The 17,456-nt window shown below is 40.2% G+C and overlaps 1 protein-coding gene across 1 annotated transcript in view; it reads left to right on the plus strand.

Moving 5' to 3' along the window:
- The window catches only part of DIAPH3 (diaphanous related formin 3), a 1,016,686-nt gene that overhangs the window by 673,631 nt on the left and 325,599 nt on the right, over nucleotides 1–17,456 (plus strand). The window contains exon 24 of the mRNA XM_077483144.1: nucleotides 10,761–10,925. Within this exon, the coding sequence (XP_077339270.1) occupies nucleotides 10,761–10,925 (165 nt within the window). The remainder of the gene's footprint in view (nucleotides 1–10,760; nucleotides 10,926–17,456) is intronic.

A 17,456-nucleotide genomic window follows, 5' to 3' on the forward strand; every position in this document is an offset into this window, starting at 1 on the left:
TATCCTCCAAGACCGACAAAGGGTAAACCCAGCCACGAGGAGGTATGGTGCCAGGTTGAAGATCAATTGCGCAATCATACGACCGGTGTGGAGGCACACTACCGGCTTGACCTTTGTCAAAGACATTGCCAAAATTGTGGTACTCCTCTGGCAGGGAGGAGAGAGAATAAGTGCACAGGACCTTGGCTACTTTCTGGAAGCATGTCTTACTGCATTGTAGTGACCAGGAGAGAGCATCAGCAGGGAGCCAATCAAAAGAGGGGCTGTGCCTCTGAAACCAAGGATAACCAATAACCTACAGAAACTTAGGTGAGGAGATAACTTGGAATTGGATTGTTGGTGAAGAGCCCCTATGGCCATGGACAACGGAACAGTGAGTCATATGGGCAGGCTGTAGAGGTCTCCCATCAAGAGCTTCAATGGCAAGTGGAGTGTCAGGCAGCTGCAGCGGAATCTAGTGTTTTGATACAAAGGCAGCATCAATGAACAGTCATTCAGCCCCAGAGTTGATTAGAACCTGTATCTCGATGCATGACTCAGCCCAAGAAAGGGTAACCAAAACCAGGGACTTATCCTTCTGGTTAACTGGGGACGAAACAACGCTACCCAAGGTCTGTCCGTGACAGGACCTCAAGGTTCGGGCGTTCCCTGGACGAGTAGGACAAGACTTCAAAAAGTGACTTGGCTTGGCCGCAATAAAGGCACAATCTCTCCCACCTCCTAAGGCTTCTCTCATCCGCAGAGAGATGCGTGAAGCCCAAGTGCAAGGGTTCATCTTCACAGACCAACTCGGGCCAGAAGGCATGGGAGGTGAGGGAGACAAGGATGGAACTGCAAAGCTTGGAGACAAATATACAAGAGGCTTCTGCAGCGCTCCTTAAAAGAGAGTCTATTTCTGAGTCTGGAGCCAATAAGGATGGCAAATGTGATCAACTTCTCCAGCTCAGTGGGTATATATTGGGCTTGCTTTCTTATCCTTGATGGTATCCAAGAGACCATGAGAAAAAGCAGCCACTAGGACCTCATTGTTTAAAGCAACCTCTGCTGCCAGAGTACAGAATTCAATGGCGTAATCCGCAACAGTTCTCGCACTCTGATAGACATGAGGCACTTGGTAGCAGAAACAGAGTGTGCGGGAATGCAAATACCCTTTTAAATGAAGCCACAAACTCAGGGTAACTCAAGACAACAGGTTTTTACTTCTCCTATGGACGGTTTGCCGAGGCCAAGGCTCTCTCAGAAAGCAAAGATAACACAAAACCTAGTTTGCTTCTGTCTGTGGGAAATGCCTGGGGCAGCATCTCAAAGTATATCTCAACCTAGTTCAGAATCCCTCTGCATTGTACTGGATCGCCCCCAAATTGTTAAGGAAACGGAGCGGACCAGACCTACCTCTTATAGAGGTTAATACACTAGGTGGGTGCCTGCACAGACAATGGAGCAGCAGCAGGGACAGCCTGCAACACAGGTTGTACCGGAGCAGCCACAGTGGGAGATTCCAGGTGAGCCGTACGACTCAGGAGCGTTTTGCCATGCCAAACTGATCTATGCAGTGATCCAGTTTATCCAATCTGGAAAAAAATATTTCCAACAAGTGGATTGACTGCATCTTCTGATTTCATGGCCTTTGCCTACTGTCAGAAACCATGAATCAGACTTTGACAGAAGTACAGTTAAATCTCACTTGTTTAATAATAATAAAAAAAGGTAAACAGAGTAAACTTAGTCAAACGTCAGGGAGCCAGAGAGGAGCATATAGAATAACAAGCAGGATCTTCAGCTAGAAGGGATGTCAACCAAGCAAGTTTTTAACGGGAACACAGGAGAGTGTCACTAGAGATGTGACCCAGGGTGAAGGCAGAGGTCATCTGCGATGGACAGCTTAATTAAGCAGGACTGACGAGCAGGATATTATCAACAGGTGAGTCACTGTGGAGAGATAGGAGCTGGCATTATTTGAAAGCATTTTATTTTCCTTTTTGGCCTTTTCTGTTTATTGCTGACTTTTTAAATAATTATAGCTTTAGAAAAATCCTTAAAACTATATATCTATATCTATCTATATATATCTATCTATATATATATATATATATATATATATATATATATATATATATATATATATATATATATATATATATATATATGTATATCTATATAGATATATATATATATCCCTTTCATGACTAAGCCTAATTCTGACATTTTGGTACTTTTTCCATGTTTTTTTGCTAGAAAATTACCCAAACATTGTATGTATATATTTTTTAGCAGAGAATCTAGAGAATAAAATGGTGATTGTTGCAATATATTATGTCACACGATATTTGTGCAGCGGTGTTTTAAATGCAACTTTTTGGGAAAAGGGATACTTTCATTAATTAAAAAAACAAAACAGTAAAGTTACCCCAATTTTTTTGTATAACGTGAAAGATGATGTTACCCCAAGTAATAGATACCAAACATGTATCGCTTTATAATTGCACGCACTCGTGGAATGGCGACAAACTACGGTACCTAAAAATCTCCATAGGGGACACTTGAATTTTTTTTTTTACTGTTACCAGGTTAGAGTTAAAGAGGAAGTCTAGTGCTAGATTTATTGCTCTCACTCTGACGATCACAGTGATGCCACACATGTGTGATTTGAACACCATTTGCATATGAGGGCGCGACTTCAATATGTGTTTGCTGCACGAGCTCGCGGGGACAGTCACTTATTCACCGATACTTTGCGGTTCATTTTGCGATACAAAAACAATTGGAGCAAAACGCACTGCAAGGAAGCAATTTGAACAGGAATGTGATGAGATTTCTCCCACTGCTCCTGTGTATAGAAAGGAAAAACACCATCTAGTAGGCAAAAAAATAAAAAATTAAATGATGAATATAGTGTCAATTATTAAATATTTAGTTCAGGACTCCATCATACAACTCTTAGAGAGTTATGATACAGCTTGGTTCTTGGTACCTCTCCTCAACTGGAGGAGGAGGCCCTAGGGGCTGATTTCAGTGACTATTCGGAGGAAGCAGTGGATTGTTGCCCCACAGGATTCAATTTTTGCTGGGTGGATCCTTTCAGAGCCAGAAAAAAGGCTAAAAAAAGTGAGAGGATGCATTTAAAGAACATTTGAAAGTCTGAAGATGTTTTCCTCCAATTTAAACAAAAAAAAAAAAAAAACTGTCTCCTTTCCTTCCATCGATGATATAAAGTAGTTAATCACAGAAGAGTGGAAATAAATAAAAAAGTGTTAAAAATGTAAAATACTTGAGCGCTGCTAAGCAAGTAATAATTGAAATGTGAAACTAGAACAGCTGCACACCAATACTAAGTATAAAACACTCAAAGAATGGTGCACGTATTTAATTTGTGCATAAAATAAAATAAAACTTGTAATCAGGTAATGTAAAATGCGAACTGCTGCTGATACTTTGGCTGCATATAGATTAATAAATGACACACAATGGTGAAATTAAAACAAATTGATAAACTGTTCATATGATAGTGTCCTACAAAGTAATAATGAATCTGGAATCTGGAATCACCTAGCAATAAAATGATCAGTGATACAAAATGTGTCCTACAAAGTAATAATGAATCTGGAATCTGGAATCACCTAGCAATAAAATGATCAGTGATACAAAATCTACTACCCGTTACCTCTAGGTGAATTGCCTCTCACCTTAGAAAAAGACCCCTCAGGGGTCTAAACATAAAACGCCCACCCACATAGCTGTCATCTTGTGATCTACCTGAATTAATGAGACACCAAGAGTTCTCCTCCTCATCACTTCTTCCGGGTTTACCAAGGTACCAAAAGTGAGGTCACCTGCTCTGCCCGACGCGTTGCATCACTGGTCACTTGACTTCTAGGAACTTTCTTTTTTTTATGCACAGGTTGAATTAGCGCAGCATTCTTTCAGTAAACTAAAACTTTATAATAAAAAAGAAGCCTTGCCCAAATATTAGGCTTTACCCTTCACCAGTCGAAATAATTCTCCCTTCGTTGAAGCTTTTATAATGAGACTAGCTTGCCTTGTAGCCCTGCTGATGGAGGATGCAGTCTTTTTTAAAGACCCACTTATCAGGGAGGCAAATCTTGACCTAAAAATTGACTGATCTGTCCTCTGGAGCTGCATATCATTTTGCTATACCCTGACATCTAATGCCACATGCAAAATAATCTGCATAGATGTCCCGGTCCACCGATTTATAGCAAATCAGGACTGCTGGAGAAGTTTCATGACCCCATGGGTATAGGGTGGAAGTGATGACTGCTTGGGGGCGGATCGCCTCTACATCTCCTACAGCCATGTCAGCACCTTCAGCAGCCCTGACTCGCTATCCACTGACCCGACACCTATGTAAATTATTTAACATGTGGCTAGATATTCACTATGGGTTCTAACATTATTTAAACTGCCTACCAGATGGTGCTTTTTTTCTCTTTCTATACACATACACACACACACACACAGGAGTGCTGGGGGAAATCACATGTGTTTTAGACAAGAATTGCACTGCGTTCCTGTTCAAATTGCATGCATTTCTTTGCAGTGTGATTTGCACCCATTTAATTTGTACTGACACAAATTGCACCAAAAGTATGGGTATCGGGAGCACTTGTGTGAGTACCAATACTCATGCTTGGTATCGGCATCAGTTTGTCCATACTGTTCACCAACGAAAACACCTCTCTCCATGTAGGAGTTAATTTCACACACAAAATACATGAAGAAATGAGCCTCCAAGGGAGCAGCCATGGAAACAAAAGGGAGAAACCTGCAGATAAATGCTGTGCAAATGTGATGGGGTATAATATTATTGTGTGAAAAGTTATAATGCTGTTTTGTCAATAGTAAGGGATTTAGTGCAATTATACGTGCCCCCCTACACTTGTTCCATGTACTGCACCCTCCAGTTGAACCTCCCAGCAGGACATATATGACAGTTTCTTAGGGTCATCTGCATAGATGATACTGCAATATAACATAGAAATAAGCCCCTTCCTGCCCGGGGGTGTTATGGCAGATAAATTCAAAAGATGTGTGGGAGGCTGGTGGATGAAGGGCACAATAAGTACAAAAAAGTGACAAATTTGTTAATTATTATATAGGATTTATATAGTGCTAACAGTTTGTGTAGTGCTTTACGAAATGAGGGCAGGAAGTACAGTTATAATGCAATTTAATGTAAATAGTAAAATTCTTAGGGAGTGACTGCCTTCTGGGCTTGAAGCTGGGAATAATAAGTATATGCTCACCCTTCCTGAAAATCAGATAAATTTAACATATCATGATTTCTTCACCATTGAAAACTATTAGAGTGACAAAAAACATGTATAAATCTGGTTCATCTAAAAAGAGGTCCAGGGAGAGATCTTAGATAGCAAAAACAATTTACTTTTATATAGGTCCAAAGTTTCAGAGATTGAACTACCAAAGTATTACAGATAGAAATATATTTAGTGATATTAGGAAGACCATAGTAATTCAGGTAGAAAGGGTATTCAAATCCAGGGAGCTTTGGAATTCTTAATTTTCTATCCGGCCAATTGAGCTAGTCCACGTGCTAGATAATCTAACCGAATCTGGGGAAGTCTTATGCCGCTGTACGCTGTCATGAGCAGACTTTTCAACATCCAAAGTCCAACGGACTGATTCCGTCAGACTATTCGATCGTGTGTGGGCTGCAACAGACTTTTGATTCGCCAAAGTCTGACGGACTTTAGAATATGGAACATGCTTAAAATTTTTCAGACGGAACTCCGCCGGTCCCGGTCCCTTCGAAAAATTTGCTCGTGTGTATGCTATTCCGACGGACTAAAACCGACGCTAGGGCAGCTATTGGCTACTGGCTATGAACTTCCTTATTCGAGTCCAGTCGTACGTCATCACGTTCAAATCCGTCGGAGTTTGGTGTGATTGTGTGTGGCCAAGTCCGCTCATTCGAAAAGTCCGTCAGAACTCTGTCGGAACTCCGGCAGAACTCCTTCGGAAGTCTGTCGGACATAAGTCCTCTCGTGTGTACGGGGCTTTAGGCCTCCCTGTAGATAGGACCATTATAAAATCAACATAGAGAATCTTTGGGGTTTCCCTTGCCAGACAAATGTATTAACATCAATTTTGAGTTTAGTTAAATATGATTTAGGAATAGATAATGGGAGGGACCTAAAAAGATAAAGTAATTTTGGAAGGATGACCATTTTAATAGCTGTGGCCCTACCTCAAAAGAACAGGTAGAAAGGACCAAGTTTTGAGCAACTGGTTAATTCTACAAACTACAAACTGGGGGGGGGGGGGTAGTTACTGGCAAACCATTTTTATTATTATACAGGATTTATATAGTGCAAAGAGTTTGTGCACATTACAACATGAGGGCAGACAGTACAGTTTCAATACAATTCATTATAGGAGAATCAAAGGGCCCTGCTCGTTAGAGCTTACAATCTAGAAGGGATAAACAATGACTGAAAGGTAAAAGTGAATAACTAATGTACAAACCAAAGTGAATAACAATATTCAGGGAGTAGCAGTCAACATAAAGTATCCCCACAACACAGAATGAATAAAAATAAATGTGGAGGAGCTATCTCAAACAAATAATTTATATATAAAACAACTTAATTAAATTCAGTCAAATCCATAGCTGGAATCCAATCTGTGAAACAGTCCAAAAAGTATATTAAAAAGTGCAACAGAGTGCATGTGTAAAAAAAAGTAATATTCTTCAAATATAAATTAAAAAAGTGCATGTGCAAACAATAAATTCCAATATTGATAGTAGAAGTGAAGCAATCAAGTGGCAGGAAAAACATCAGTTCTTATATAGTGTAGTCACACTTGCTTCCACAATCCACCAGGAGTGTGCCCCAGCCTCTCACCTTAGGTAAAGACCCCAACGGGTCTAACAGCGCTTCTGATAATATATATATTCTTAATGGCAATCTCCACTCCTCTCTTCTCCTTGGAGCACCAAATCTGGCAAAAGTGTAAGGCAGTAATTGGGGACAGTAGTGGCCCTTGAGAAAGTCATGTGATCAATGATGCAACGTGTCGGGAGGAGCCGGGTGACTTCACTTCTGATAGCTTCCGCGACCGGAAGTCCTTGAATTATCGATGCTGAATTTTCTGATATGATATGCAAGTTGCTGCTTTAAATAAAATGTATTGTATTTACTTTATATGGAATTACTGCCATATAGAGATTCCCTTTATATTAAATGACTCTTGAATGGAGGAGAGTAAGGACATACTTAACACAGTGGGTGATTATTGTTTATCTACTGGTGGAAGCAAGTAGAACTACACTACACTATAAAAATGGAACTACACTATATAAGAAATGATGTTTTCCCTGCACTTGATTGTTTCACTTCTACTATCAATATTGAAGTTTGTTGTTTGCGCATGCACTTTTTTGAACTTTACATTTGAGGAATCATTTTTTATTTTTTTTGCACATGCTATTTGAGGAATATTACTTTTTTGCACATGCACTTTGTTGCACTTTTTAATACATTTTATGGACTGATATTTCACTGTTGGATTGGATTCCAGCTATGGACTTGATTGAATTTAATTAAGCTTTTATATATATATATATATATATATATATATATATATATATATATATATATATATATATATATATATATATATTATGTGTGTTATTTATTGATTGGTTGATTATTGCACTTTCATTTGTTTGAGCTAGCACCACATTTATTTTTATTTATAAAAATTGAAAGGTATCCAAATGAAACTTGCAGTGCCGTTCTAAGCTGAGACAGAGATCTTCCCACCAGTTGCAGTGAAGGGAGCTGAGTTCACTGTGAGGACCGTTGCATGATTAGCTGTTGGCCATATGCATAACATATATCAGGTATACGTGTGACAGTGCTCTTCTTCATAGCGGTATACAGCTTTTTATTTACCAGCTTGTACGCAACAGTTAACATTATATGCATGTACACGAATCGATCTGATATACATACATACCAGATTTCAGGCTTGTTTTGATTGTCTGTCTGGTCTTGTGGGGTGTCCTTATACACCTGGATACAGGTCCACCAGCACCTACCCAGTATTGTCCTGAGGAAGCTAATTAGCGAAATGATTCAACTAGCAAGTCTGGAGGCGATAATAGATCTAATCTTTTCTATTCAATATTTACATACCTATGAGTATCAACTCTTATACTTAAGATCCAACCTCTATATTTGCATTATTGGGTAATTGGTAACCGTGTCCATACAGGGTTATGTTTCTATGTTTTTTTTTACTTTTTTGGAATAAAGTATATAACGTTTTGATCAGGTTTCCTCTCATTATGTGCTTACAAAGTCCACCTGTTTTTTTTTTTTTTTTGTGTTTTCTCAATCCTTATCTATATGTAGATAAATGTGGCCTTAGCCAGTGTAGCTTCAGCCTCATGCCCCTAACATGTTTTGTCACGCTCACACTAATGCGCTAGGTTGGTGAGCGGCACCCTTTTTTCTCTTTGATAATGAGGCAAAGGTAATGCGAAAGGTAATGACCAAATAAGAAATCTTATTGGAAGACCATATAAAGGGGAATTAACTGAGAGGCTTGTCAGCGTAGCAATGTTATAGCATGCCATCCACATACATGCATAGTTTAAATATGGAGGGACTCTTGTCATAACAAAAACTATCTGGGTGGTATAAAATAGCAGTGGCCAAAGGTTCTATTGCCAAAGCAAAAAGCAAGGTTGATAAAGTACATCCCTTCTTTGTGTCCCTACCAAGCGCGAAAAACCTTGAGTTAATACCAGGTAATCTAATAAGGGTTCTAGTATTGTGATAGAGGGCCTGGAAACCATAACATTGTAAAAGGAGAGACATATATGAGGGTTGATTTACTAAAGCTGGAGAGTGCAAAATCTGGTTCAGCTCTTCATAGAAACCAGTCAGCTTCCAGGTTTGTATTTTTTTGTCAAAGCTTAAAGTGCAAGTCCACCCTAAAACTAAAATCCTTGCATCTACAGACATGCACATTCTAACACTATCCTATCTAGCCCTGTAAAGGAAAAAAAAATAGTATACATACCTTTTTTAAAGCTTATCCAACCCGATCTTCAGCAGTGGAAGCTCTGCAGAGGACACAGCCGACACCAGCTGTGACATGAATGGGGAGTGACATCACCTATAGCATTACTATGGATCTTCCGTTGTCGGACGTGTCCTCTGCACTCACCTATACAGCAAAGTCATGGCTGACAGCTCACTCTGGGATCACCTGCAGAAAATGTATGTATACTGATTTTTTTTTCTTCACAGGGTTAGATAGATTAGTGTTAGATTGCTGATATCTGTAGATACAGGGATTGTAGTTTTAGGATGGACTTCTACTTTAATTCAAAAAGATCAAGTTAGACGCTTATTGGCTACCATGCACAGCTGCATCAGATTTTGCACACTCCAGTTTTGGTACATGATCCCCATATTGCAAAAGATGCTTTAAACATATTTGTGAATATCTAAACTAAGAAGGAGCTTACAAGAAAAAATATAAGCATCATGGATGATATTAGTTGCTATCACGTTCTAAGGTAACAGGAAGATAGTTAGCTTCACTGGTAAAATCATAATTACAGATTAGGTTCAAGCATAATATAACACTTTAGTAACATGTGTTTCATCCATATGCATATAGTAAATAAATATTTGTTTAAATTACCTCTGCAACTAGTAATAGCCCCATATGAGGCTTAACTCTGCTGCCCAAGGTATCCACATGTCCAGATTATGAAGCAAGGTTTTTTTCCATATTTGTAATATGTGATGGAAGTTTGCATTATCACTAATTACACCCCAAAACTATCTATCAATTTTTCATATTCTACTAGTTCTTTCCCATTACACATTGACGTCTTACAACTAATGTTTAATAACAATGATACGTGATGGTGTCAGGTTGTCTTGATATATTTTACATCATGCAGAACTGAACAGATGATTGGAAATCACAACTGAAAGAGAGTGATACTTCTAGAGGATGCTTGGGTGTCAGGTGTGGGCATTACTAAATTCATGTACAGGCAGTCCCCAGGTTACAAACAAGATAGGAACTGTGGGGGTTTGTTCTTAAGTTGAATGTGTTTGTAAGCTGGAACAGGTAGACTTTAGAAGTGTAGCTCCAGCTTTTTTTTTTTTTACTTTTTGGATGGCATAGGGAAGGGTTAACCCCTGTATAATTTGTTTTGCTGTGTGCACCCCTGTTCAGAGATTTCATCTCACTTTCTGTCCCTATAGCAATTGGATTTTAGAAAATGTGTGTTGTGGAAACAAGGATTGGCGATACATCTTCAGTGGAGACACCTTTTTCCCATAACAACTCTTACAGGAGTGAGTTTCCCTTTCTAGGGGTAGATTTCCTCTCGCTTCCTGTTATCTCCGTCTGTAAGTAGGAGGCATTTGTAATGTCTGTGTTGTCATGGCTCTGTTTTAAATTGAACTTGATGATTTTCATCTTGGGCATGATCACTTCTTTGTTACAGGAAATGGACTAGGGTGCTAGTGACGCCAGTCTTATTGTATCACCAATATCCCAACTCATGCCTGACTGTACAACCAACAACAGCAGTCCTAGTGTTGGCTTTTAAGGCTATGTATGAGATAGGATAATGAGAAGCTTAAACTTTTAAAATATTAAAAAATAATTGAAAAGTGGCCCAATTATTTGTCTGTTGTACCATTACATCTTATTCTGTTCAATCTACCTTAACAACACTTTACAGTTTTGTAGTGACTGCAAGAGAACATTATAAGAAACTGTCTCGTATGTTTGAAAACATGGAGAAGCTTTATCGAAGTCTTATGGAGTATTATGTACTTGATGCAAAGAAGGTTTCTGTGGAGGAATTTTTCACAGATCTGTATAACTTTAGGACAGCGTTTCTGGTATGTACTATTGGTGTTTTTTTTTATTTTTTGTTTGTTTTGGTTCTGTTTTTTTTTTTTACAACTGTTATTGGTCTTACAAACTCCCATTATTCCTTGGGGCCAGTACAGGCGGGCATTTGTAATGCTGTGAATGCTGATCTCAAGAACGTTACATTTGACAAGTGTTTTTTTTTTTAAAGCATTCCAAAAAAAACAGTAATTACCTGCTGGTTTTTCCCAACAGAGAAATTCCTGAACTTGTTGATTTTGAGGTCATACCTTCACATACTTTAGGGAAGTTTCTTAATGCTGTTGACCTTGAAGGATATGTATTAACACTCTGAACATGAAGTAACCTTAAATACAATTGTGCTATTAACTATCCTATCATGAGATGTAACCCTCACAATACATATAACAGAGAGCAAAAATCAGCACTTCCAATCAACTGTTGCTCACAGCAATACCACCTTAATGCCTTTTTTTTTTTAAACCGCATGATACATACATTTAATGAGAATTGTACCAGCAACACTAGTGGCTGCTTTTCTAGTTAACATTCCCTGCCCTCCGACATCCCTACAGTGCCTTTTGCCCCCCCCCCCTCCATTTATAGAAGCTTTACTGTAGTTTGGCACAGTGGAAAGTGCTCTATGGATGGAGGAGGTGAACCCTTCATTAATCTGCCCATGCTTCATTCATAGCGCACTTTTTGATTTGACAAGTGCTCACGGCAGGTCCAACTGGTGTATTAACCCTTGCTCCACAATTAAAAAAAAAAAAATAGCATATTTTATAGATCTATTATATCTTGGTTATTTATTAAATCTGTTCTTTACTAGTTTTAATATAACTTCACATGATAGTATTATCACAAATTGTATACATTACACTACAGGCTTATAGCTTTTTTGTTTTATATTTCACATGGGACTTTATACTGTGTCACATCATTTTTTATGATTATTTGTTTTTTTTAGTTTGTTTTTCACCCCATTGGACATTTGAGTTACAGATAAATGTCTTTTGACTTTATTGGACATTTAAGTATTTTTCACTAATTTTTTTCACATTATTTAGGTTTTTCACACTATTTATATATAATATTTTTTTCTATTAAGCCACAGTCATATTTAGAGGCTAAGCACTGCACTTTTATTTCTTCTGTTTTCGGTGTGCCCAGTATCCTGGTTATGGTGTTCAGCTGCTGATTTAATTTTATTTTACTAAGCGCATATTTTTTATTACTTTCATATTTATTACCTATATGTACTGCATGTGTCTTTTCTTATAGTTGTCACATTTCAGACTTTTGTGCGCTTCTTTTGCAGAACCAAATTGTGATTATTCTACACTATTTCTAATTATTTTTCTATATAATTTTGAGGTGACTGTTTCTTTTTAGTGACAGTTGTGACTGTTTTGTGAATACATTCATATTTGCCAGCACATTCAATGCATCCAGCATCCTCAATGTCCGAAACTCTTTTGTATTGAAGAATGATTACATCACAAGAAGAAAGGTGCAATGTTTCTGAGCCACGCAGGAACCCCTTGTCAGACATGTATATAGTGACACAGAAGCATATATAGCACTACCCACTAAAGAAAAAGAAAACCCACTTAACTGTCTTGAGTTTGTTCTTGATGAAAAAAAATAATAATAATTTGAGGGGAAAACGTATCCACGGGTCCGTGGTACTGCCATGGGCAGCTCCGCTGCCCCCTTGTTTGCATTCCTCTTTCTAGTTTCCCTTGAGGAGTGTTACATTTACAATTTACAGAGCATATCATCTGCTGGATGAGATTTATAGGTGATATTTTCCTCATTTGGGCCGATCACGATGTGGAATTTTATGTGTTGACTTTTTGAACAACATGTTTCCTAGACTAGTATTCAGTCCAGAGATCTCATGGAACAGCATCACTTCCCTTAATGTCTTAATCACCAATACCCGGAGTACCCTTGTTACATCTCTATACACCAAACCTACTGACAGGAACACACTACTCCACTACCAGAGTGTACATCCTACTCATCTCCGCAAGGATTTACCGATTTCACCGTTTATGCAGATCCTGCACATATGCTCTGACACGGATGACAAGAACAGACAACTTCAGAAAGTGTATCATACATTCTTAGAATAGGGATACCCAGCCAAGGTGCTGGATAGAGCCATAACCCGTTGCCAATTATGTATGCACACTTTTTTTTTTTTTTTCATGAATAACGTTCTTTATTCGAGAAGAGTGTATGGTCACAAGATATTAGCAGTTATGATACAATCATTGTACAGTTACAAAGAGAAAATGAAATAAAATAGAAAGCAGAAAGAATAATAGTGCAGACACAAATGAATGTTAACATATGTCCTGACTCCAATGTACTATAAGGAGAATTTGCTATTCTACATTCTCCTAGTTCAGAGTCGTCTTCCACCTCGTTACATGTGGAGGCCTTTTTCAACCAGGCATCTCACATTTTTCCATATTTGGCAGGAAATCCTCTATGAGCATAAAGCTCTTTTTTTGTATGGTAGTAAGCTATTGATTTAGGCTATCCACTCTTGGACAGTAGGTGGTAGTGCCCTGAGCCACTTCCGTGCTATGAGCTCTAGCTATAAACAGTGTTTCCTGTAGGAATATGTAGTGGAACTTGTCTGGGTCTGGGAACACGCCCAGTATACATTGTTAAGGGCATAGTGTAGGGGGGGATCCCATCTTGTCATGTATAAATTTCACTATTTGGGAACAATAGACTTGTATTGCCAGACTGGACCATATAATATGAAAGAAAGTACCACTGAAACCTTCACATCTGGGGCATAGTGGACTATAGTTTTCTATATTTGACTAAGCGTGGGGGGTCAAGTAAGAACTATGTAAAATGTATTGCTGTGTAAGACAGTCTGACAATTTGGGGGGGCAACTTTTTGCATTTTCTTCCTATTTGTGCTCCTCCATCTCCCCCACATCCCCAGTCCTTAGGCCTTCTAATTGGTAGGCGAGAGCCATAGCAGTTGGGCATAGGATATAATTGTAAAATGTAGAAATTTGTTTTTGAGACTCCGCGGATATTACACTCAGAATATCTAGTTGTTCTAGGTTTGGGGGGGGGGGGGGGGGTCAGAATTGGGTCTAGAGGGTGTGGCGGAGCTGGAAGTAGCAAAAATGCATCGAGCTGAAGTCAAAGTCTTCCTTACGTTTCTGGAAGGACTTCAGGATACTTCCATAGTAAATGTCTGTTAGGTATACCACTCCCCTTGTGAACCAAAGGCTGCGGTCAGGTAGCTTTAGCAGCTCGTCTAAACAGGGATTGTCCCATAGGGGTGTCTGCTAATGCGTGAGGGCAGTCCTGAGTTTGCGCCTCACCACCTCCCACACCTTACAGTGATTGTATAGTAAGCTCTTTCGACTTCCCAAGGTTCAGGGGTCACCAGGCTCTCTAAGGAGAAGGGTTGCTTGTGGATTTAGATGAAGGGAGAGCATACAGAGGCCAAATACTGATCCTCATCTCCCTTGTCTAGGTAGAAGAAGTGAGATAGTCGTGCTGCCAGATAATATAGGTTAAAGTCTGGTAGTACTGTACCCCTCAAGTCAGTGGGGTTCTTCAGCACTTGCCAGGACAGTTTGTGAAAGGTTTTACCCCACACAAATGAATTTAGAACATGGCCAATATCTTAATGTCTAGTTGAAGGCGGGAGATTGGGCAGTATGATTTGGGGAGTTCTGGATCTTTGCCTTGTTTGGGTATAAGTATAGATTTTGGTAGGGAGCTAGATTTGAATATATATGTAAATAGCTCATGCAGTTAGGGGACTAGGATCTCACTATAGTTTGTGTAGAATTCAAGGGGGAGACTGTCTGAGCCAGGGGCCTTGGAGGGAGCAAGGTGGGACATTGCTTCCACAATATCATCTTTGGAGATGAGTCTCCAGCATCTTGACCTGGGAGGAAGTTAGCTTAGGGGAGTGGTGCATAGAAATTCCACTAGGTCCACTTTTTAGGGCTGTTAGTGGTGGACGAGTAAAGGGATGCAAAGAATGAGTCAAAGTCCTTGGCCATCATGTTGGCCGGCCGCATCTAGTAAAGAGACCACGGTGGGTGGTTTATGTTCCAAGTAGGCCAATAGGCGCCCCGTTTGCTCCTCATACTCGTATACACTTTGCTATAGAATATTTTCCTTTCTGTTCTTGCAAAGTGGAGGCTGTTCACTGTATGGACTTGTAGTTTTATCTGGTCTGCTGAATCTGGCGTGGGGTTGTTAGAAAAGGCTTTCTCCACTTCTGCCATTCTTTGTTCATCCTGTTTGACTACCTGGGTAGAGGACTTCCTGTATCTAGAAATTCATTGGGAAATTATCATGTGAGCATGGAATTTAAATGAGTCCCATAAAGTTTTGAATGGGGCTATTGACCCAGAAAAAAAATTCCACTTGTTCCCCGACTCCTTCCATATCTGGAATAACTAATAACAAAAAGGTTACGTTTCCAGACACATGAAGAGGGAGGGTTCAGTTTGAGTTCTAACTAATATTGTGCATGTTTAAATAGTATGTGCGGGCTAAATCCCGCATCACTCAGAAGTGTCAGGAGGGAATGAGGGATTCAAATTTGATATATGTGACATGGTATTGTGCGTTGCTGAGAAGCATGAGAAAGTTTTATCATTTGAATGACTATGTCTCCAGGTATCGACCACAGCAAATTCATTCAGGAGTTTCCTGAATCTCGGGTGGGAATGCGTGGGGTTGGTTGGAGGCACTGAGGCAAGTCTATCTAAACTGGTGTCAATCACAGTATTAAAGTCCCCAAGCCATACTGCTGGAACAGTAGGGAATTGTGACATAAATGCTAATCCCTCTGCCAGGATGTTAAACTGGAATGGGGGTGGTATGTAACATGCCAACAATAAAAGTTCCAGTCCGTTCAGTATGGCATGTATGAATAGATACCTGCCCTGCAGATCCGATCTCAGCATCAACAATGAAAATTGGGCGGTTTTAGCCACTAGTATTGTGATACCGCTAAAGTTTGTAGTGTAGGGGTTTGGTACGGCTGTCCCACCCAGGGTTTCTTAAGGGGCAGCTGCAGCTAACCCGCAAGGTGGGTTTAAGCCAACACTGTGACGTCTGCTCTTTGGGCCTTAAGGTAAGATAGGGCAGCATTTATCTTAGGTTTGGCTCTGATGCCGCAAACGTTCCATGTAAGACACTTTGTTAGGCATAGTAGGAGGCTCAAGCTATTAATGTCTACCCCAGTCCACAACTGCAGGCAACAATGCATGTCCACACTCGCACTGTATTTGTGGGAGGTGCTGTATGTGCAGCCTGGACTGGTGTAAACGGAATGCAGGGGCAAGATTTGTGGAGGCATGGAAAGCATGCCAGCAAAGTGGGCACCTGAGAATTGCTCGCATGTGGTACTCTTATCTGTACATATCTTCATATCATCTAAGGGTTGTAGAACGATTAACCAGTAACAAAACTTTAAGCAAACTTGAACATATACACTGGCCTGGCTGGGTGAGCATCGTCTAGGGGAAGTGTCCAGACAGGCAAGAGAAACAACCATTGAGCTACGTTACAAACAGTGCAGTTGTAAATTTGAACAGCAGGGTCTGGTGGGACTCGCCTATCTAGGGGGATGAACATCAGTTAAAGATCGTACAGCAGCATGATTGGTATGATCCCGGTGTAGGGCGTCCAGGATAGCATGCAGGGGAAAGATAATAGGATAGGGGAATGTATACCCATGTCCTAGACATCAGAGTGGGTAGCAGATTGAGGTGATCTAGCTGTTGTGGCTTCTGTCTTTTCCTACCAGCAATGGCTTGAGCATGGGGTGGAGGTGTGGGCATAGGAATCGGCCTAAGAGTTTGGAGATATGTGGTACATATAAAGAGTCTTGTCCACAGAATAGGGCTTTGGTCACCTATGTAATATTGAGCTAGGGACTGGGCACACAGTAACTTTCTCTGGTGATCCACACTATCAAAACATGTTAGGTGTCCGGCATGTGTTCCCTCTTTGTGCGGCTGAGGTAAAGGTTGCCAGGTATATGCTGGGTTCTTATGCAAGGGCCAGATTGGGTGCCGCTCAGTCCTCCAGCCAGGCGAAAACAGCCTCCGGTGTGTCAAAGAAGTGGGCCCCATCTTCTCCCACGACGCAGTGTCTGGCGGGGAAGAGCATAGCATTAGAATGTCGGATCCTGAGTTCCCGCTTGCCTTCTCTGAAGTATGCCCTCTTCTTCTGGACCTCTGCGGAGAAGTCTGGAAACACCTTTATCTCATCATTCTTGATGGGGATGTTGCCTTTCACTCTTGTGAGGCGGAGGGTAGCTTCCCGGTCTCTGAAATTCAAGAGCTTATCGATAAAGGTGTGGGGAGGTATGCCTTGTGGAGGTGGTCTGGCAGCTAGATTTGTGGTGAGCTCACTCGGCCACGAAGAATGTAAAAAATGCAGTCCTTCCAAAGATGAGATGAGCAGATTTTCTAGGAACGAAGGGCAGTCAGATCCTTCCACCCCTTCAAACAGCCCCACAAATA

This window comes from Lithobates pipiens, unplaced genomic scaffold (assembly GCF_037356315.1).
Source record: "Lithobates pipiens isolate NorthernLeopardFrog02 unplaced genomic scaffold, aLitPip1_a1.2 Scaffold_16, whole genome shotgun sequence".
NCBI lineage: Eukaryota > Metazoa > Chordata > Amphibia > Anura > Ranidae > Lithobates > Lithobates pipiens.